At 41.4% G+C, this 22,077-nt stretch overlaps 1 protein-coding gene across 2 annotated transcripts; it reads right to left on the bottom strand.

Annotated features, from left to right (window-relative positions):
• Window positions 1-910: 910 nt before the first annotated feature.
• zc3h7bb (zinc finger CCCH-type containing 7Bb) lies at window positions 911-21,132 on the bottom strand. 2 transcript variants are annotated; one of them, XM_054768706.1, is made up of 21 exons: window positions 20,891-21,132; window positions 20,192-20,253; window positions 20,082-20,118; window positions 17,849-18,046; window positions 17,425-17,583; window positions 14,485-14,625; window positions 14,352-14,394; window positions 14,020-14,255; window positions 12,165-12,462; window positions 12,022-12,080; window positions 11,825-11,924; window positions 11,575-11,736; window positions 11,296-11,501; window positions 11,123-11,223; window positions 10,868-11,049; window positions 9,983-10,062; window positions 9,632-9,900; window positions 9,445-9,550; window positions 8,197-8,305; window positions 7,952-8,085; window positions 911-5,090 (listed from the first exon to the last, which is right to left on the bottom strand). In XM_054768706.1, the coding sequence occupies exons 2-21, from the start codon at window positions 20,248-20,250 to the stop codon at window positions 5,055-5,057; spliced, it is 2,715 nt and encodes a 904-aa protein (XP_054624681.1). In that variant the 5' UTR covers window positions 20,251-20,253; window positions 20,891-21,132; the 3' UTR covers window positions 911-5,054. The 2 variants fall into 2 exon arrangements, with proteins under 2 accessions (XP_054624681.1, XP_054624680.1); XM_054768705.1 differs by having other exon boundaries at window positions 912-5,090; window positions 14,020-14,258.
• Between the last annotated feature and the right edge of the window lie 945 nt (window positions 21,133-22,077).

Below are 22,077 nucleotides of genomic sequence, written 5' to 3'. Positions count from 1 at the left end.
CAGTTTTCCGCTGAAAGATACAGCCATTCCATCAGTCGGTATTCCAGTGAGAGCGGACATTCTAAGTGACTGTTTTAATTAAGCATCCTTCCAAGGCTCCTGTGGCCACTGCTTGTGTATGAGGTTGCATTGACAACAGTAGAAGCTTTGGAAGGGGACATCAACAACTTCCTCAGGAGGTGGCTTTCTGTCCCCAAAAGCTTTTGCGCTATCGGCCTCTACAGCTCCGGGAGCAAGTTGCAGCTGCCAATCACGTCACTTGTGGAGGAGTTTAAGACCGCCTGTTTAGCCATGATGTTGCAAGACAGTGATGATCATGCTGTGCGGCAGGCAAACATCACGGTCGAGAAAGGACGGAAGTGGAACGCCAGCAGAGCCCGGACAGAAGATAAAGTTCCTTCTTAGCTCTGTTTATGATGGACTGCCAACGCCAACAAACCTCCAAAGATGGAGACTGACAGAGGATCCCTCCTGTACGCAGTGCAAAAGAGCAGCAAACCTGGAACACATTCTGTCTTCGTGTCAAGCAAGCCTGTCTGAGGGGAGGTTCAGGTAGCGACATGAACAGATGCTGGCACAACTTGCCAATGACCTGGATAAGGAGAGGAAGCGACAAGGAACCAAGGCCCAAGACAAAGGCCCCCCGCTTCATCGTCTTTCTCAGGCCTGGGGAAGAAGGCAGGCAAGCAGGACAAATGTGCAGGGATCCTTGGTACGGCAAAGGACTGGGAAATGAGAGTCGACCTCGGAAGCCAATTCAAGTTTCCAGAGGAGATCACAATTACGTACAAACCTCCAACCAGACATTGCGCTCTGATCCAGGACAACAAAGCAGGTTGTCTTGATAGAGCTGACGGTACCCTGGGAGGAAAGGATCGAAGAGGCCCATGAACGTAAGCTGAGCAAATATCAGTCACTCATCTTTGAGCGCCAGCAAAGAGGGTGGAGAGCCTGGAACTAACCAGCGGAGGTTGGTTGCAGGGGTTCCCTGGACACTCACTCTCGAGAACTCTGGGGATGCTCGGGGTCAGGTGGCGCAACCCCTAGAACACTTCAAAGCAGGCAGAGACACTGAGGTATCGTGGGCTAGTTGATGAAACACCGGTGGAGTGGGGTGCCCACTTAAAAAACCTGTGAAGTCCCAAAGTCTGAAACATATAGCTCTGCCCTCAGTTAAATGGCGTCTGAAGGCAGCGACTTCTATGCCAACCACCTCACATAAAGAGTAGGAGGTAACTTCTGGCTGCGATATCCATCGTTTTAAAAGACAGCACTTAGTTTGTCCATGAAACATTTAGCACTACATGCTAATGCTATGAGAATGGCTTAGTGTTTCACTATAGATGGATCTAGCTTGTACCCATTATTCTCTGCCTGGGGAGACTAAAAGTAAAAAGTAGTAGTCGTCGTCAGCTCTCAGAAAGTCTGCCATATAGTGATACTATGTTGCTGTTGTTGACGGAAGTAGCGTTCGTTGCTATGGGCTGTGTGAAATCAATAAGCCCAGGAAGGAAACTCCGGTAATGCTTAAAATGACCAAAATACTCAAGTATCACGTTATCATGAATGTACCTGTTACTACATGGTCACAGCATGTATATAAAACGATAAAACGTTGGAGGTGTTTTAATAGAGGGCTTTAGAGGCGGACGAGATGAATCCCATTACGTGCATTGTTGGCTGCCTCGTGCTAGCAGTTTTTCTCTATTTAGAACACACAGAAAAGACGTCTGTGTTCATGTCTCACAAAGATTGTGGATGATGAGTAAAATTCCAACATAAGTGCCGTTTTCCTTTAAGGCCTTTTAAAACCCCACCTCAAAAGTCTTAGATTTTAATAACGGCAATGAAAACAAAACTCCTTTCCGTTCTTCTAAAACTGTCTGTTTATTAAATGCTTTCAAGAGAATTGGTCCACTTGAGTATTTATCAACTTCCAACCAGGGAGGAGAGAAAACAAATCAAAATCAATAATACGTAAAAACTGGAAAACAGATCATAAAAATACAGTACAAAAAAAACCCGATAGAGGCCTTGTTTGTTCACTTCTTACTACAACCCTGGCTTTCTTTATCCTCTTGAAATCAATTCAAATAACCAATAATGTCCTAACTGATACATGCGATTCATGATTGGGTGGTGGCTGTGTTGGCATGTTTGTGCTGGGAATCAAATGAACAAAAAGGGAGGCGGTGGTTCACATGAATATCAGTGACGCTGACTTTTTTTTTTCCTGTGGCTTGGAGAGAGACATACAATAAATATATTACATATTAGTATAATCACATTAGTCATACTTTTATGTAAGGTTCAATGATAGTATTGACTGTCTGGGAGTTTACAAATGAAATACTGCAAAAATCAGTATAAGTGAGGAGTTTTAACGTTTTTCAACTCTGCCAAGCCACTGGAAAAAAAAAACAGCTCTACCATCACTTATCTAAATTACCTTACTGGGGGTGTTTAAGTATTATAATAGGTTATCAGCTATCACATATTGTACTGTATATAGTAAGCAGGATTATACAATAAGGGTATCATTTTTAATAGATGTACTATATTGAATAAGGCGCTATGCAGGAGTATGTAAGCCTCTGTGTATGACTGAAAATAGCACAGCAGAGGCAGTAAGCAGAGAACTTTTTAACAGCGATTCGAAGGCTTCTGGAAAGAGGTTGTAGAATTAGGCGTCTACTTTGTTGTCTGCTCACCGCCTCCCAAGACAGGCTGTGCATGTTGCATACACGGATGCCTATTTACCATATTCATACATGGATACATATATAGTTATACATTGCAATAAACATACATACTGTATATCAATAGGATATAGAAGAGAAATAGTCAATAGCAATCATTATCATATTCATAATACTAAAGAGTAGTAGTAATACGATCCCTCAAAGTAGCTAAATAGTGGGCTGTTCCAGACCAGGGCTCATTAGCACAGCAACATAACTCATAATGTGTGCAACACTTAAAAAATAAGCTTGTGCTCCATCTATTTTTAACTGTAAGCCACCGCCCCCTCATGCAAAACCCTGCCTGGAAGAACCCACGCAGAAGGGAAAAATTACAACATAAAAAGAATATAAAGAGAGAAAAAAAAAAATCACTATAGTAGTCTATTCAGCGATACATGTCATATAGCAATACCTCAATAACAAGAAGTTCTATGTAATCAATACAGGTTTGTCAGGTTATATATTTATTAAGCTTAATTGCTAAGTTATCATTTTATTATTAGTAGTATAGCATTATACTGTATGTAAGTATGTTGTGTGTGTGAGAATCAGTATAGACATACCTCACTTGTGTCTGTTTGCATTAAAGGCATAGATGAGATGGCAGGTAGATACCCTGCTTGTGTGTGTGTTGTTCACAGGCACAAAAAAAGGGTGTGGCTCCCCAAATGTTCTTCTTTATTAAGCCATTAGGACCAATGGTGATATTTGTGTGGATGTGAGGAAATATTTACCCCAGTCGGACTCAAGACGTGTCAACTTGCCTTTATGTTCCAAATTAACATCAATATTCTGACAATCAAGAAAAACAATATATACTTAATTAAATTCAATCATTCTAGTAAACCTTCTTCGCGACGTCTTTTTAGCCTATTTGCTATTAATTCTTCTTTAAGTACTTCAACACAAGTCTTCTGCGCAGGCGCCATCGACACTGTGCTTCAGTCCGATTGAGGTTTTCATTTTTTATGTCACGATTGTTTGTATGCTTCTTAGAGATTCAGCCATTAGCACTGTATATGTTACTTTGTGTATGGCAGGATTAATTTATAACAGAAAGTAGAGGGGGGAAGGAGAGGAAAACCATTATTTTGCTTAGGATGTTGGAAATGTAAGAAGACTTACATACCTCTCACAACAACAGCGCCATTTCAATTGATCGATATTCCCCATTTTAAAGGCCCGTGCAGGCGTTACATTCAAAGTGCTCTACCAATATGGCAGACAATATGAGGACGACGCAGACAACTCCCATTAAAAACAACCCCCATTCCCCCCAAAAAAACATTTTGGCCCACCTGCTGTTATTTCCACAAAGGAAAGGGTAGGATTTTGGTTGTACAATAGATTCCTCCATATTCACGCATTTCTTTTCTCTTGCTTTAAATTGTAAAATAAACTGCCTTTTTAATAGTAATGTAAATAGAAAGTGGTTTGATGGTGCTATCTGCGGGGGGGAGAGGAGTGCTGCAGCTATGAATCCAGCAGAGGGTGCTGTCTCACAAGAAGATTCACTCAACATTTTCCAGCAGGAAGATGCTTCAACAAGACATGAGGTGCAACTGCACATTTTCAAAGCTATTTAAAATGCGTTTAATAACCGTGAGAGGCATATTATAGGGTTCAGAGTATCAAAAATAGGCTTTTTATGGGTGCGTCCATTGTTTGCAGTTTTTAGCCATTTGCCATTTGTTGTTTTGGAACGCAACCGAAATAATCAGCGGGGGATCTAATGTAATGCAGCCGGACTGGTGTGGCGTATCCACCAGGACCTTCTTTTAAATAACCTTAAACAACACTGGGAGCTTTTTTTTTTGGCACTTCTCAGTTGAAATGTCAACTTTTAGCATGAAAGCTCCATTCTTCAGGGGACTTTTTCCATTGACTGCCAAGCAAAAACAATAAGAATCACGGCCAGCGCGCTCATTCAAGAATTGCTTTGGTGCTGCGAGGTTTGAACCCCCTCTCCCAAAAAAAAACAAAACAATAACCCCAAAAAGGAGGTGCCTGGTGGACACAGATTTTCGGCCTATATGTAAGGATTTATCATGATCATAATTATCACTCCTGCAGTGCAATGGGGAACAGGGGGTATCTAAAGGTGCTGCTGAAACAAAGCTTCCTCCAAGAATTGATGGCTGATGTGTTGTGTGAATATGCGAGACAAGTGTGTATGTTTACATCAGCTCCCACACGGCTGGCTGGCTGGATGTCAAGAGGTCAGACTGGCAAGATGACAGACTGACTGAGTTGTAGCTGGTGCGGCCGGTTGCTCTGATCTCTGTTGGCAGCAATCAGCTGACTGGAGTCTCAGAGGTCGTCTCCGTCTGACATCCGCCGGCCTCCCTGCAACACACACACACACACACTTCACATTTCTTACCAAGTCAGTAAAACAGCAGCTTGTGAACAAATAACACAAAAAAGTACAAAACCACAAAATGTTGTAAATGGGTGAGGAACACATTGTATTTTGGTGCAGATCCGGGGACTTTTTTTCTGCTTTTGTCAACACGGATTTTTCAAGATAAAAACAATAATTATGAAGTTCAGGCATATACAGGAGATGAATGTCTTTATGAGTTAAACAGAATTTCCCTCCTGTCACTGTACAACAAAAATGGGATAAAACTACTTATAATAATAATTTTAAAAAAATTAAAGAAGCACAAAAGCTATTACCGAAATTTCTGGTGTATAAACCACAACTTTTTTCTCATGCTTTGAACCCCGCGGCTTGTACAGTGACATGGCTAATTTAGGGCTAAAAACTACATTTCCCATGATGCAGAGTGCAGCTTCAGGAAGTAGTGACATGGATTAGTGAAATGGAAGCTAATTTCACGTTTTCAAGTCTTATGCGGCGATCTCTTACACATCTTAAGTAAGTTTAATCAAGTGTACAATTACTACAACTTCTGTTTGGACTGCTCGGATAGCAAGCCGTCAACTATAACCAACGGGTTTCAAAAGGCGGGACTACTGCGTGATGAAGAGGATAGCTCAAGCTAAATGGCTAATTTGCCTCAAGTCTAACGTGACACCAGGGCAACAACAAAAGAGATAGATACTGAAAGTGTGACAAAGGAATGAGGCTTTTCAATTGTGATGCTGAAGATGACTTTAGTAGTTTTATTTCCCATGAGGAGGAGGAGGACAGCGATGAATGACTATTCTGGTAGGCTACTGTTGAACTATCCATTTTGCATGCACTGTTTGGAAAAAAGCTTTTTTTTTTTTTTTTAAATCAAAACTTAAAAAAAACACCCTCTGTAATATCTTTCTGTGTACTAAATATCCCATGTTACGATGTGGACACCTGCAGCTACGGTCTATATATGTACAAATCTTTATTTCTCTTTACAATTAGTGGGTGCGGCTTACATACCGGGCGTTCTACAGTCCGGAAATTATAGTAAATACATACATATAATGTGGAGCTGATTCAGTGAGGACTGTTCATCCTTGGCAAGCTGTGGAAGGGGGTAGTTTTTTTGTTTAAGCATGGGTCTGTCTGAATCTAGGATTCCTTCTGTATTAATGCATATTTCTGTAGTTATGGCATAGAAAACCTGTTCACAATTTTCTAAATACAGTATTAACATTAGAGCCCTCTAGACATGAAATAACACCCATATCGTCACTTTACATTCATATAACCCAATATAGTCTACATAATCAGAAAAATATGCAATTTAAGACATAAATAAGACTCATGCTCATGTGTGTTGCAATAAATGTGTTCTAGACGTGTGGACAGGAATTGACTTTGGGGGTTCAGAGTGAGTTTTAGCCGGATTACAGTTTACACAACAGTAGCTCGTGTTATTTTTATGACTATTGTGATTATTATGTTTTTATTACCATGCCTGTTCTGTAGTGAGATAACTTAAGCCTGCAATAAAAGCCTGTTCTGGTGATCAAGTCTGGTTCTTGTCTCACCAAACAATTACTGACACATAGTGACCAATGTAGAATACTACATTCACAATTGTCTTAATGACATACATTTGTATTTTAGTTCATTTAGCTATTTTTATGCTTCAGCGGCATAGAAAATAGATGAACAATGCTTAATTTAGGCAAAAAAAAATGTAGCAGTTTCTTCAATATGCATATTGGACTAATAGGCCATAACCAACCACAAAACAGCATGACTTATTAATTATCGTAAATTCCGGTATATAAGTCACACCTGTGTAGAGCAGCACCCACTAAATTTTGAGGAGTAAACAGATTTATACATACAATATATAAGCTGCACATGTACATGTCATAAAATGGCATATTGTGGCGCGCACGAGTCTGTGAGGACGAGGCAGCTTTTATTTGAGAGGCGTCTCAAAACTCATGACGAGCTTGTGAACCCACTGGAAATTGCAGGAGGTCATTTGTCAATATAACAGTCTGACTCACATTGACATCTTACAAAGAACACTAAACTCATCACACAGCAACTTAACACTCAAAAGGTGTACCTATGAAATATACAAACAAATACCAATACGAGTTTGAAATGAAAAAAATATATATATTTTAAAGTTTTCCCATAATGCATTGTGTCTGAGCAAAACATTTCATTGGAGGACAAGCGGCATAGAAAATGTATGAATGGACGGATGGAGCTGCAATGCTGAGCCTGTCCACGAGAGGGAGGCAGAGGAGCCCAGAGGGAGGCTGACATCATTGCAGCATCCTGGCAGGCACCAATGAGTGCTTTGCTCAGACGCAATGCATTATGGGAAAATCTTTCTAAGGTGTCAGTCAGTCTTTTATATTGAGAGGTAAAGTATTTAAACAATTAGTAGTAGTTCTGAAGTAAAGGAGATGTCACGAGATTAGAGTTTAGCCGCACAGCTGTATAAGCCGCAGGGTTCAAAGTTTAAGAAAAAAGTAGCGGCTTATAGACCAGAAATTATACGTTTGAAAAACCGTGACAGAGTGAAGCCATGAAATTCGAACTGGCATGTGGAGAGGAACGACTATATTAAACAGGCAAAAAGGTTTGTTAAGTTATGTTTATATTTTGTTCCAGTAGATGCAGGAGATTTTGGATTATAAATATTTAGCTCATTTGTTGTTGTGACAATAACAGGAACTAATTTTGTACTCTAATCACCACAGCACAATTATTGGTAACACACAATGATCAAACTCTTGACAAAAGAAGGAGGAGATGACGGTTTGAGGTGCTAGTAATCACTCACCATGCTCTCGCTGTAGTCTGCTGTTATGGTCACCTGTTTGTCCTCAGGGGGCGGGGTCACTGCAGAACTGTCTGTGCGTCTACTTTGATTGGTGAGCTGCAGCCACAGCTCATACATTTGTTGCATGTCTCTCACTACAGGCAAGGGATGAAGACAAAGGCTGAGTTGCAATAATCACAAGTGGAAATTAATAGAAGGCTTACATGAATACATCGGTGTGCAATACAGTGGAAAGCGCATCTTACAACTGTTGTTCTTCATGTACGTCCAGACGTCCCTCTCCTCCAGGCTGTGGGCAAAGGAGCAGTTGCCAATGTAGTGGCACTTCTTCTGCTTCATCACATGCACACACATCTAGACGAAACACCAGCAAAAGGAAAACAGTCAATAGTTTCCATGCACTAAATTAGTCAGATTACTGAAATAAACTAGTTTCTCTGTTTTTCACACTTCAGCGCGATCTCCACTGCGACTACTGGCCATGCGCTGTGTGCCTCCCAAAACACTAGATGGCGCTTATGTTTCTTTCAGCGAACATTTGGCTTTTCCAGATGACCTGTTATGTCATATATAAACAAAGTATATCGACCAGCGTTGCCGATTTTTGCTTATTAAAAGCGACTTTGGCCTTCGTTTTTTTTTGTAAAAATGCTTTGTCCCCAAGTTTCCAGTTTTGGGGTTTTTTTTTGGAAAGTTGCTTGCATATTTCCAAGTTCCCTGTTGTTTTGGCTCGTTTTCAGAGAGCTAGTTGCTTGTAAGACCTGGCAACTACATCTCCGCTGCAAATGCAAATAAGAAGTAGTTCTATGTGCTTTCAAGTATGCGCCCGTTAAAGTCATCTATTCAGGCACAGCTAAATAGGTGCCATAGCACGACAACACAGCCAAACATTTGCCATTATTTTGTCTTTGCATCGTTATTTCTCATGTGTATTGCGCATTCAGTGCTGCTAAGAACGCAAAAGTGAAGTCAGCAATTCCTTCCTATTGATGGAATGAAAGTTTGCCATCAAACAATCAAAGTATGAGCTGTGGGAGAGGGGGAAGGTAAGCCAACATTGCTACCAAGCGGCCAACTGACACGGAGAAGCACATCATGGCTTTGTTGTGTACAGAGTAAATTATAACACCTGAGGCCTCGCTTGGCTTTGAAGGTCAAAAAATTCTAACTATTTTATTGTATTTATCTTTGTTGTTTGCTAAATTTTGAGTTTTTGAATTATGCATTTTATATTTGCATTCTACATAACAAGAACAGGTTGTACTGGGAAAAAAGGGAAACCAACGGAGGCCAGATAAAAAGTTTTGAAGGTGAGATGTAAAGGTAAACACCAAAGTACGGGAAAAAAATAACCAGAACTCCAAAGAGGTAAATCATGAAAAGCTCTACTGGTCCAATTGCGACGACAATGCCTGTCCCTGTCAGCTGGGCTGAAAAGGTTCTTTAAAAAAAAACAAACAAAAAAAAAAACAAGGGGGTGGGGGGGCACTCACATCATATTGCTGTGGGTAGGTGCGGGAGAATGGTAGAGGACGAACGACAACCCACTTCTTCTTCTCAAAGGATTTCACCAGCAAGACTCGACGTTCCTTTGTCCAGCTGGTACGTAGACAAAATACATGTCACATGATTTGTTGCGATGTGTTGAAATGTTACAGTGTGTTTTGATTGCAGCCTCACCTGTGTCGTGCTTTGGCAGTACAATACTTAAGGTTCTTGTCGGGCTCGTTCACCTGCCCCTCTCTCCAGCATTGTCCGCAAACAAACTTCATTTTCAGGTTGAGGGGACGGCCCCGAACCGCGCCACCTCCCAAAGCTCCCACGCCCAGGCCTCCCATGGAGGGGACACCGCCTCCGCCGATGCCGTCTCCTCCCCCTACACCGCCGCCTCCCATTCCCCCAACCCCTCCAACCGGTAGGCTGCTACTCGGGTGGGGAATATGAATGGGCTGACAAAGACAAAGGAAGTTAACAATTACATAAGTGCAAGAACTGCACATTGTGCTGTCTCACAGGTATTCCCTGTCTCACCCTCTGCTGCTTCTGTGCATTCTGCTCCAGCCTTTGCCAGTGTCTTTTGGACTCCTGAACCATCTCTTCATGGGTTATGCCTGCAAAAAACAGTCATCACTTATTTTAATACAGAGTATAGTCAAGCTTTGTTTTGTAAATATAGATCACATGGTTCGAACATCACACCCTCACTCTATCATGGTTTTTTGCAAAGTAATTATTAAATGATCACTGTTTCGTGGTTGAATATGCCTATGAGTAAAATTTAAAAAAATGCATGTTTAATCAAATTGTACTTATTCTTGTGGTAAATTAAGCATCTAAGCATAATTGTTAAAAGAACTAACTACATCAACTAAAATACAAATACAAGGCAGAAGACGCATTCTAAATTGTGAATGTAGTATTGTATTCTACACTGGCCACTAGGCGTTGGTGTTCGGTGAGACAAGGGCCAGAGGTGATGCCAGAAAAAGCATTTATTGCAAGGTTAAATTATCTCACATCAGACAATAATAATAATAATAATAACATAACATAACATAACATAACAACATGGACTACTGTTGGGGCCATAACCCACGACAAGCTCAAACTTAACTCTAAACCTCTGATAGGGTTGAGTGATAATAATTAATAATAATAAGTAATAATTAAGTAATTAATATCGATATTCCTCTTAAGCACGATATCAAAAACAAGCACATCATTCATATCGATATAGACTGGATTTGCGCTGTAACTCTTGACAGAGTTTGCCGACATAGAGTATATACATTTTTTTGCATAAACTATACTTTGTATTGGATTGATAACAAAATGTGCAGTATCGCCGAAGCGTACAGCATCATGCTGATTGTCATGTAACATGTAAGTTCAATTCAGTGTAGTTTGTCCACTTACCCGTGTCCTGCTGCAGCACCCAACATTTAAGCTCTATGACAGAGTGTGCAAAGGAGCAGCTGTCCTCACGCTGGCAGCCGTAGCGAACCTCGTGGCGGCACACATCAAACTGGCAAAGTGGGTGGAGGGGGCGCACCTTGCTGTAACGCACATTTGCCGACCTCACCACATGCACCAGGCACCTGCAGCGAGATTGTGTTATTTTGCATGGGCTCAAAAGGTCAATTATGATAGGTCGAAAAGCACCACACTCACTTGTTATCGTCAAACGGGTGTCGAGCTGTGAGGTTTGAACAGACTGACAGGTTTTCTTTGCTGCGCTTGCTGATGATGCGGGGCTTACTATCAAAACATTCCTGCAGAAAAAGGAAAGGCATACAAATAAGCCATGTGAGGAGAGAGGAGCCCACTGGAATGATTGACCTCACCTCACAGAGGAACATGAACATGCCCATGTGGAGCTGCAGCAGTCTGGTGACACTGAGTGCACGTCTCTCTGTGCTACCCAGGGGGTCGAAGAGCAGCTCTCGGCTCAGTGCGCCTTTCCTCTCTTGTGTCCAAACATCGATTTCCTCCTGGCAGTATGCAAAGGTGCAGTTCTCACCGTACTGGCACTCCTGGCGCTCCTGCACCTCTGTGGACGCAAAGAGAGGAGGATATGGAAAAAGTGGACATAACTCAGCAGCATTACTTTGTTGTGAACACACCTTTACAGAGTACAAAGGCTCCTAAAAAGTTGTTCCGTGCAGGTCGGGGCCGAATCCTCTTCCAGGTGGGGTCGTCTGTGCTTTTCAGGCGACACAGCAGGACATCCCTCTTGCATCGATGTGCTGCCTCTGGTTGATATTTGTAGTCCATCACTCGCGGACCTGCAAGTATGCAGGATTCACATAAAACTAGACAATTCCTTGCTGCCTAAAACAAAAATAACCATTGTATACTAATATACCCTCTAACCTATTCGGCTATAACAAGCATGGCAGGCCTGACGGAACTCGTGTGTGCCAGTCAGAGGATTCCTGGACAACATGGAGAGGTTGGTTCCTGCTGGACCATTCTGAAGAAGAAATGGACAAAAAAGATACACAATGTTAGTCAGAAATGGTTCCATTAACAAAACAATGCAGATAACAGTACTAGACCCTGTGACTCACCGCTTGTGCGGAGCTGTGGTTGCGCATCCCAGGGATGAAGCTGTGACATACTCGTCCCCCTTAAAGACCACAAACACAAAGAAATTGAAAACTTTTTTCTTAATATTTCATGTGGTTTAACAAACACGCAAAACTTGACTCACCTGGGAGAGTGTACTCTGATAAAGAGTCAATCCCACCAGCGATGACGCCGGCTTTCCCTTCGCCATCCAGGGCTCCGGTTGAAAAGCCTCCTCCCAGAGCGTCCTGCGCCTGGGTGGAGCCCTGGTCTCGCTGGGCCAGCGGCGAGTAAGCCTCCAGGGGTGGGATTTCACTGATGGAAGTGCCGAAGAAGGTAGGGGCAAGCTGGGTTGACGGAGCCGGGAGGTTGGGGGAATAAGGGGGCCGCAGACCCACTGCAGTGTTTGGAAGGTTGGTGGGGATAGCACCTTGGACTGGACTCTGGACCAGGACACAAGCAGACAACAGAGGAAATCATCACCAGAATTTCCCATGTGGTGGCTCTACAGAGGCCTGTGATTGGCTGATTCACTCATTGTGTATTTGTACACAAGTGTCAAGTGCACCACTTTATATCTGCCATTACTTCAAGACGCCCAATGGTGGTACCACTCAAATGAAAGCGGGTAATGGTGAAGCACAGATGAAGAAACTCAAACAGAAAATAGCGCATGGTGGGGAATTTTAGATATATACAGTTGTCCATCGCTCCCTCGCTCTACTGCGGTTTTTCAAAAATGAATAAATTACTGCTGTTTCGTGATTGACTATGACCTATTATTATTCAAAAAATATTGAAAGACAAGTCATGTGTAGTATTCTGGTCACTAAGTGTCAATGTTACATCGATAATACATAGATTACATTACCTTCACATTGCATGTAGTCAGCCATGACATGTCTGACATGAGTGACAAAAAGTTCTCCTCCTATTCCGTGTGGAAGTGGTAAGGTTCTACTTCTTGGCTTGGCTTCTACTATGTCTTTCTTCCCCACTCCGTTTGAAACTCTCTTAAGTTTACAACAAATACACTAGAGGCTAACTAGTTAGCTCGGTAGCTTGCTATATGCTATGAGCGGCAGCAGTCTCTTGTGTCCCTGCAGTGATCTCGTAGCACGCACATTAGTGTTGTGCAATGTGGTGTAAACGAGGAACAACATGAGTGTAAAGGTGACTGTAGGGGTGTTATTTCATGTCTAGAGGGCTCAAATAATGGTGGTAAACATATTTAGAAAGTCAAACAGGTTTTCTATGCTCTAATTACAAAAATGTTTCGTTTGTTAATATTGAATCATACTTTGTGGGAATTCACTTACCACAGCCATGTCTGGAACCAATTAACCGCAATAAGCGACTGTACAGTCACTCTACAAATGTGAAGTTTTTGGTGTTTTGGGGGGGGATTTACAGCTGATATGTTGTTCTTTCATTGTTGGCACCAGTATAAAACATTTTCCCCCGAAAAAAAATGTCAGAAAATGACGGCCAGGTAGCGCCAAACAACTTCACCCCAAGCATGTCCAAGCTTCTCCTCCTGTTGCTCAGACACGTCAGATGCAGCCATGACACAGACCCACCCAGAAAAAGAGGCTCAAAAGTTAAGCAAGTTAGCAAACACCAAAAGATTTATAATGCTACATTTAATTTTCTTAAATTAGCCATCAATTAAGCAGAATCGACAGACTGTCAAGCTGCTAAGAAATATGATATTACCAAGGGAGTGTGACAACAATTGCATTTAAAAATAAGGGATATTTTCCAGAAAAAAAGGGAACTTTAGGAAGTGATGTTTTGAAACTTTGGACTATTGTTCACCAAGCTAACCAAATGCACATACGTAGTTTTATTGATATGACAATGTGCCTCAAAAGATTAATTTTGTCTTCAAAATATATTTCCAAATACCCGTCTTCGGAAAAAAAGAGGGGCCATCTTTTACACATTATATTTGGGTCAAACGATAGTGTGTAATTCCCACCCCTCCAATTAGCACCCACCTCGCTGACTTTCTTGGGGATGCATTCGAGGAGACTGTCAAGCTCGTCCTTGATAACGCTGCTGCATTCGTCCATGTGTTCTGAAACGGGAACTGAATAGGGCATGGGCGGTAGGGACTGGTTGCTGGGGCTCTCTGACAGGTCAGTGCACGGGGTCATGACTGATGTTGCAGGATCGTCGCTGACTGGAATGGGCGTGGCCAACGGTGCAGGGATGCACTGTGCACTTGACAGGTCTGCTGAGGATGTGGGAAAAGCATGATGCAAAAAACATGACTGAGGGGACAGGAGCTTAGAAGGCATGTTTGTAGACTTTGCTTTTTTTGCCATACCTGGTCCCATGTCACCTAAAGACTCCAGCCCATTGGAGGACAACTAAAATTAAATCAATTTTTTTTTTTTAATTAGCAAATTAGCATTGCTGTTTTTTCTTCAGCATCAATGAGCTTGGACATGATCATATACCTCTCCAGTAGGTGGGGTTGTCTCGCCAAGACTCTCTCCTTCTGTGGTTGTGGACTCTGTCTGGGGGCTGACGTAGGCTTTACGGCCCTTCAGTCCTAGTTTATTGGCCAGATCCTGGGCCAGATCATTCACCTGTCTGTCCTAAACAAACAAAAAAAAAACAACACCAAAACAAAATGTATTAGTTGGGTCGTTAATCAAGCCGGGGCTATAGATATAAGAGGCCCTGCATGGGAAAATTGTGTAGTGATGTGATAAACAATAACACAGTGGAACCCATTTATGTCTACACTCCTTGGACTGGCTGACTGACATCAAATTATCTCAATGTTGACAAAACCGAAATCAAAACTAGCCATTGCTTGCACATTACTTGTCAGGTTTGCCAGCGATATAAGGAGTACAGGCGATACTAATAGTTTTCCTCCATTTGTGCATCTTTTTTATTTTTAGTCTTCAGTTTTCATATGAGCATTTATACTCTTATCCAACAGAGCTGTTGTGGTAATTTTATTGTATGTCCGGACTACAATGACAGTTAAGCTTTTGTACATGCGCCAATCTTTCTTCCAGAATCCAGGTTAATACTGCTTTTATTTTGAAGCTTACTTTGCACTCGACAGGAAGTCAGTGAGTGCACATTTTAATGCTGTGTAAAGAGACAGTAGCTCTGCTGTTGTTGTTGACCCCGATTTGGGGTCATTGGTGCTGTGTTCCTACATCTCAAGAAGGCATTGGACTATTTCAAATCATAAAAGCTTGCTGACAAAATGCAGCTTTAATTTGTTACCAGACACACTTAAGTGGATCAAGTCTGACCTCCCTGCCCGCTCTCAACATGTAAGTGTCCAGTAGCCCTCTGTCTGCTCAATGGTCTTCCCCAAGGATCACATTTGGGACTGTTGTTGCAATACTTTTACAACAGTAGCAATGTTCTTCACTAAGTCAAACGATACCTTCAGTGCCAAGCCTGATATATTTGTTTCAGAGGAAAGCCTGCAGACTGTGTCAGAATACAAAGAGCTGGGTATCATAATTGACAGAGCGCTGTCATTTAAATCACACATAAAAAGGGTCTCCAATCAAATGAAATTTACTCTCAGTAACTTCAGACACATTCAGACATGAAATGTCCACACAGGCAGCAAAAATGTACATGCACCCTGTGATTTTCCTCAAACAACACTTGCTGTTTACCCATTTGGTCATAGGCTAGTATTACATCTCTGAAACCCCTGTAGTCACTTCACAAACACTACAAAAATGTTGGATAACAAACCACACATTTCTCACCACTGTCCAATATTATATAAACACAGACTAATCAGATGGGACAACAATGCCAAATTATATCATTTCTGTTTTCTTTATATAATTATTGTCAGGTTATCATCTCCTCTTCAACAGTTTGTGAACATCCAAACAGCTGTTCATAGCTAAGCTAGAGGCGCTGAGAGGGGAGATTGCATCATACTATAGGAAAAGTTTATTTGGCCAAACAGCTTTTCTCTATTTCAGCTGCTACTGAGTGCAACCTCACCCCAATAACCATTCGAAATCAAAACACATGCAATACATTGAACATCCAGTTAAGAAAATGGCTTATTGACAAGCACAACTGCCCACACTAACTACAAACTGACTGGTACTACGTTGGTATAGTGTCATTTATGCGTGTGTGTCTTGGAATGTTGTTTCATTTTTGGCCTGTTGTCTTCCTATTGTTAAGTTAAATATTACTTTTAGTCAAGTGAATTAGGACTCGGGACTATGGATGAAAAATTGAGTCTCAAAATTCTTTGATTTTCAAATTTTATGTCGACGAAAACAGGAAACCATGTGTGTCAATGTCAACTTAAGCAGAAAAGAAATAAGAACACTACTGTGGACCAGGACTTGAGTTGGTCTACATCAGGGGTCTCAAATGACAGAACACTATCTACAATCACGGTGCTAACACAAAAATGACAGCACAACATGTAACAGGCAAGTAAACAAACATAGGGCAAATACTACTATGGGGAATAATGAACAACTATGTTAACACATAACTTCAGCAACTTTTTACAAACCAAGTACCACATTGCATGCTGGGAACCGGCATCACTCAATTAGTGGTGTAATAAAATATCTATCGCGATATTAAACCCTACTATGAATTATCGATATGCTCTTGTCTTGTATTGTTTTAATATTATTAAAATATAGCCGCTATAAACTTCTATCACCGTGAGTCGAGCCCCATTTTAAATTTCATCTACGAGGAGGTCCTCGCGACAGCGGAAGAAAATTGAGCCAAAGTCACAGAAGAAGAAATGAAAAAACAAACAATAAGTGCATAATGGCGGACTCGGCCAGATGACATTGCCCAGTTAAATGGAAATATCCACTAGCACAGTTAATATCAAAAGTGTGGACTCACTTTGGCTTTTATAGCATGGATGATGTGAACATAAGCCAAGAAAGACAACGCTGACTTTGCAGTATTGAAGAAGTGTGTGATGAAAATACTGTATGACACACAGGCGGCGCAACAGACATGTAAAAATTCCATCCATTTTCTATACTGCTTGCCCTCATTTGGGTCATGGGTAAGCTGGAGCCTAACCCAGCTGAATGCAGAAAAATACAAATGATTCAATTATTTATTCATTTGTTTCACCCTACTGAGATATTATCGTTATTGTGAGCCTTGTATCACAAATCGTATCGTATCGTGACGAACCCTGAGATTCCCAGCCCTACTCCCAAAACTTGATGCGGCCCAGCCTCAGCTGCACTTTAACTCCCCAGGTAAATTGAATTTGAGACCCCTGGTCTAAAAATGGCTTGTCGACTTATGCGGATTCCACTCCAGTCATGCAGATGCTACGCGTGGGCCTACCCAAACAATCAGCAAAAAAATCATCTGAATTAACATCTTCTGTGTTGATGACTTACATTTGGTGCAGTGAGAAGACACTTTGTGCCACACTCGTAAGCCTCACGGAGTCGTCCCAGGTCTCTCAGGCAGAGAGCTTTGCGGTACAAAGCCCTGCGACTGCCTTCAGACACAAAAAGTGCACTTTCACAGTCCTGAATCCCCCGCTCAAACTCCCTCTGGATGGAAAAATAAAACAAGTAGGGTTATTAGAGTTGTGCGTCCCATTGGTGAAAAAATAGCCATGAAAGAGACAAATCATTAACATGCTTTTTGATTTTAACAGAAATATTAAGGGGTCTCCAAGTTTGACCAATTTTTTCCTGCATTTTGACCTTTTGTGCACTTGCAAACATAGGTTTAGAGCTTTTGGAAAACTCAGACCAGGGCAAAGGCTTTTCAAAACTCCACCTTTCTGAGTTTGTGTGTGGACGGGCCCCTCACCATTTGGTAGAAGGCAGCAGCCCTGTTGACATAGAGGCTCTCCAGCAGCTCATGAGGGATGACAAGGGCCTCAGCCTGGGCATAGCGGGCAACACTGATCCCTTCGCCGTACTGCTGGGTTGCCTGACGGGAGTCTCCTTCTCGAAAGCAAGCGTTGCCCTCATCCAGCAGGTTACACACCAATTGAGTCAGAAAGGCCTTAATAAAAGGTGGAGAGAAAATCATTTGAGAATGAGCATGTTGTATCAAACTAGTTCAGTTATTGATACATTTGTGCTGTGCTAAATTTGAAGAGCCGTGCGTGTTCCCACTCCAGTCCTGTAGGTGGCAGTATTGCAAAAGTCAATGATCGACTATGAGAGGAAACATGAGAAGTTCAGGAACACTATACTGTGGAACCCGCTCAACAACAACAACAATAACAACAACAAACCCTCTATGTTGAACGAGTAATCAAGTCCCAGGCATTACTCAAAAGTGCCCGCTTAAGTGGACATCGCCATACAGTACACTACCAGTGAAAAGTTTGGACACACTTGATTGATAGCGGTGAGTATGTACTTCCAAACATTCAACTGGTACTGTAAATTTAACCTCAATTTCTTAAATAGTAGTGAATAACCTTTGCAATCAATGTTTGTCCATAAATATTTGGACAGGGACAGTATGATTTTGCCTTTACTACCACCACAGCGGATTTGAAATAAAGCAAGAAATAAAGCATGTGGTTAAAGTGTACTTTCATCTTTAAGCCGTTTCACAAAATACAGCATTGTACATTAAACAGAATCTCCATTTCATTTTCAGTGGCTCACCTAATTGTAAATATAGCCATCATGTTTGATAAGAAGAATTTGATGATGTCCATGGGCTTCACTGACTGCAAAGGATTTTCATCCAAGTATTAAAATGGTGTGTTTGGACACATTCAATGCTATAATGCACCTGTAGCGTTAATTGCTAAATGTTAAATGCCATATTTTTCCTCAAAGCTCTTACATTAAAGCTGAATGGCTACACTTCAATCACATGCTGAATGATTTCAGACCCATTGTGGTGGTGTATACTGTAAACGCAAAATCATAAAAATGCTGTCACCATCCAAATACTTATGGACTTTATTGTAGCTAGGTTTACAAACAGCAACATTGACGAAAAAGGATTTTCACTCTTTAAAATTGTGGTTAAACTTGCAGTACCAGTCAAATGTTTGAAAAGACTTACTCACTGCTGGAAATCAGATATGTCCAAACTTTTGACTGGTAGCGCACACGGTCGACCGCTTTTGTCAACATAAAATCTGAGACCCAAACGTGGTAATTTTTATGAAAAATGGGTCTGTATATGTCAACATGTAATGTAGGATTGCAGGGGTGTGCAGTCAGGGCCAGTCAAGGCCTTCTCTGTTGGCCTAAACGCCATCAGAAGCACTGACCTCATTTACACCTTAAATTCTAATATTTGTTGCATGAAATTGTACTCATTGATTCCCAACAGTTGATTCTTTCTCCCCTGCCGTGTTGTCATCATCCTCATTAGCGCTGAGCAAGGTGAAACAACAACATACTGTAACTACTGTCTAGTTACACAACATTCAAACGTGCACACAGTGACTTCCAGTTCAGTGCAAAGTAAGCTCATTAAAATGAGCTTGTTTAGACTGTTAGGCACCGGACGAAATATTCATGCATGTACGAAAGCTGTATCGTCATTGTAGTCAAGCTGAAATAGCCGCAGCAGTTCTGTTAGATAAGAATATAAAATATTGTCATGTCGATGAAATGGCAGGATGACTGCACAAATCAGCCTTACATTATCAGCACTGTATACCTCACAGAAAGACGGACACCACACTTGAATGCAGCCAATGCGGCTAAGCAACTCTTCTCTCTTGGACTGCCTCTAACTAGCAGGAAAACACTACTGCCCCCTTATAGCTCAACCCCTGAACCACAGCTCAGAACCATACAAAATACAATGTGAACAAATTGCCAAAGGTTCAAAAATCAGTCCCCCCCCCCAATTCTCTTTATGATTCTGGCCAACGTTACAAGTAAACGTGCAAGAACTGGTTAGTTTCAGTTTTGGTTGCTGTTCATCGACAAGCGCTTATGTCGATGTCAGTCACCCAATAAGAGGGACTAAGTGGGTTCCACTGTAACAATACACTGTAATACAATACAGTAACAATATAATGTCTATGACCAATGCACAGGAACAGAAATATTCAAACCTCATAATTCTCTGGCTGTGGGTAAGGCAATGAGGACCTGTGAACAGAAAATAGAGTCACTGAACACAACAATGTCAAGAGACTCTAGGTTTGAGTAGAACTGTACCCACTGGATAAAACTCATTGCTTTATGGATTTCCTCTCTTCGCCTCAATCGATCAGAGTCCATTTCCTGAGGATGGAAACACATTGCACTGCAGCATTATGCAGGAATAGTCACACATTTCAGTAAAACGTTGGTAAATACTGCAGGCTGCGGCATAGACAGGGCCTACCATAAATAAACACACTAGAGTAATAATATGGGGCTGCATCATTGCAAACAAATGCAGGTGTAAGATGAGGTTAGCGTTGGTATTGTTCATTAAACCAACAGTGAATACACATGATAGATTTAACGCGTAAACCGCAGCGTTTTGTTAGCAGACGCCTGAACTTTAGTGGAGATTTGGAAGGTTAGCATGATAGTGCAAATGCTAACTCGTGGTTTTCTTCCGACAATATCGACTGCAGTTTAGCGTCACGCCGACACCACTGGCGCAAGAATCAACAGCATGCATTACTTTAATTACCGATAATGTTACATTACTTACCTGAAGATATCAAGACGTGGTCAGGCTTAAAGGTTTGACCCGCTAACGCTAGTCGTGCTAAAGGCTAACGAGTTCGAAATTAATGATTATCATGTACAGACTGCAACCATTAGCATTGTATAGTTCTATTTACACTTACGCTTTGTTGTAAATAATTACCAAAAAGAATAGGGCTGGTTAACAGTCAAACATTCTGTCCTTTTTAACACAACTCACCCCACTGTTAAGTTCCTGCGCTTTTCAGATCGCTGGGAGCTTCACAGAGCGTTAAAGAAGATGAAGACAGGATAATTTCAACAAGTATCAGTCGATATCCAAGCGCATATTTGAAAGTTTGCTGTTGTTGTCATTGAATTGTAGATGGAGTTTCTTTTTTACGCGCTACAGCTGCTGCTGAACTGCTCCCTAGCTAATGTTAGCCTCCTCTCTGCTAGCTGTTTTGGCCAGTGCTGTACCGCAACTAGTGATGTGTCGGTCGCGAACGAAACGGCACTTTGATCCGGTTCTTTGACGTGAACGACCGACCCGGCCGGCTCTTACAAGTAAAGCCCCCCCCCCAATTTTTGCTGTTGTTTACTTTCAGTTTTCTTGTTTAATAGTATTTTTAGAATAATTCGCGGGTCAATAAAAATAGTTTTATACAGGTTAAAAGTGCTGGTCCTCTTCGACTCCAAACTATTCCACCAAAATATACCACCACCACCGGCTAGCAGATGTTACCAATAAGGGTTTAAAATAACAGACTAAGCAGTAAATGTATATGTTTGCCCAAATAAAACGACGTTCATGGATTTCACTCACCGCTGGTACGTCCATGCATACAAAAGGAGTCTCAGTGAAACGACAGACAATTTGGTGTCGTCATATTATTAAATATTTGGAGTCAGACTATACAGTCAATGATATCTAACGTGAGCAGCCAAACTTTGCAAATCACTATTATTAGTTGACAACAAACATAACTAATGCGCGTGCGTATGTGGTACAGTATGTGGGGTGTGAATTGCAATGTCGCAGCAGTAGGGCGGGTTTATAATGCCCGATAGACTTTAAGTACAAACGAATACAAAATATATTGACTTATTTTAACATTAACTCTGCGAAAGTATTTTCTATTTTTAATGCTGCCCTTTTTTCTTTTCTTCTTTGTTCTTTCATTTTTATTTTTTAACATTACATTTATTCTCTCTTACCCTGTTGGAAAATGGTAACATTTAAACCCCAAAATAAACAAACGATCAGTAATTGTTGAGACATGGAGAAGGGGTAGGATTCAATAAGCTCTGCATCTTCCTATACTCCTTTTTAGGCATGTGAAATTGTGCAAGTGTGAACATGTGGTGTTCCTTAATGTAACTGTGTTAAACATGTTCGAAGCAAATAAAGCATTAATCATTATAGCA

This window comes from Dunckerocampus dactyliophorus, chromosome 2, assembly GCF_027744805.1.
Source record: "Dunckerocampus dactyliophorus isolate RoL2022-P2 chromosome 2, RoL_Ddac_1.1, whole genome shotgun sequence".
NCBI lineage: Eukaryota > Metazoa > Chordata > Actinopteri > Syngnathiformes > Syngnathidae > Dunckerocampus > Dunckerocampus dactyliophorus.
The sequence above is the reverse complement of the archived record's forward strand: the minus strand, read 5'-3'. Positions and strand labels throughout refer to the sequence as shown.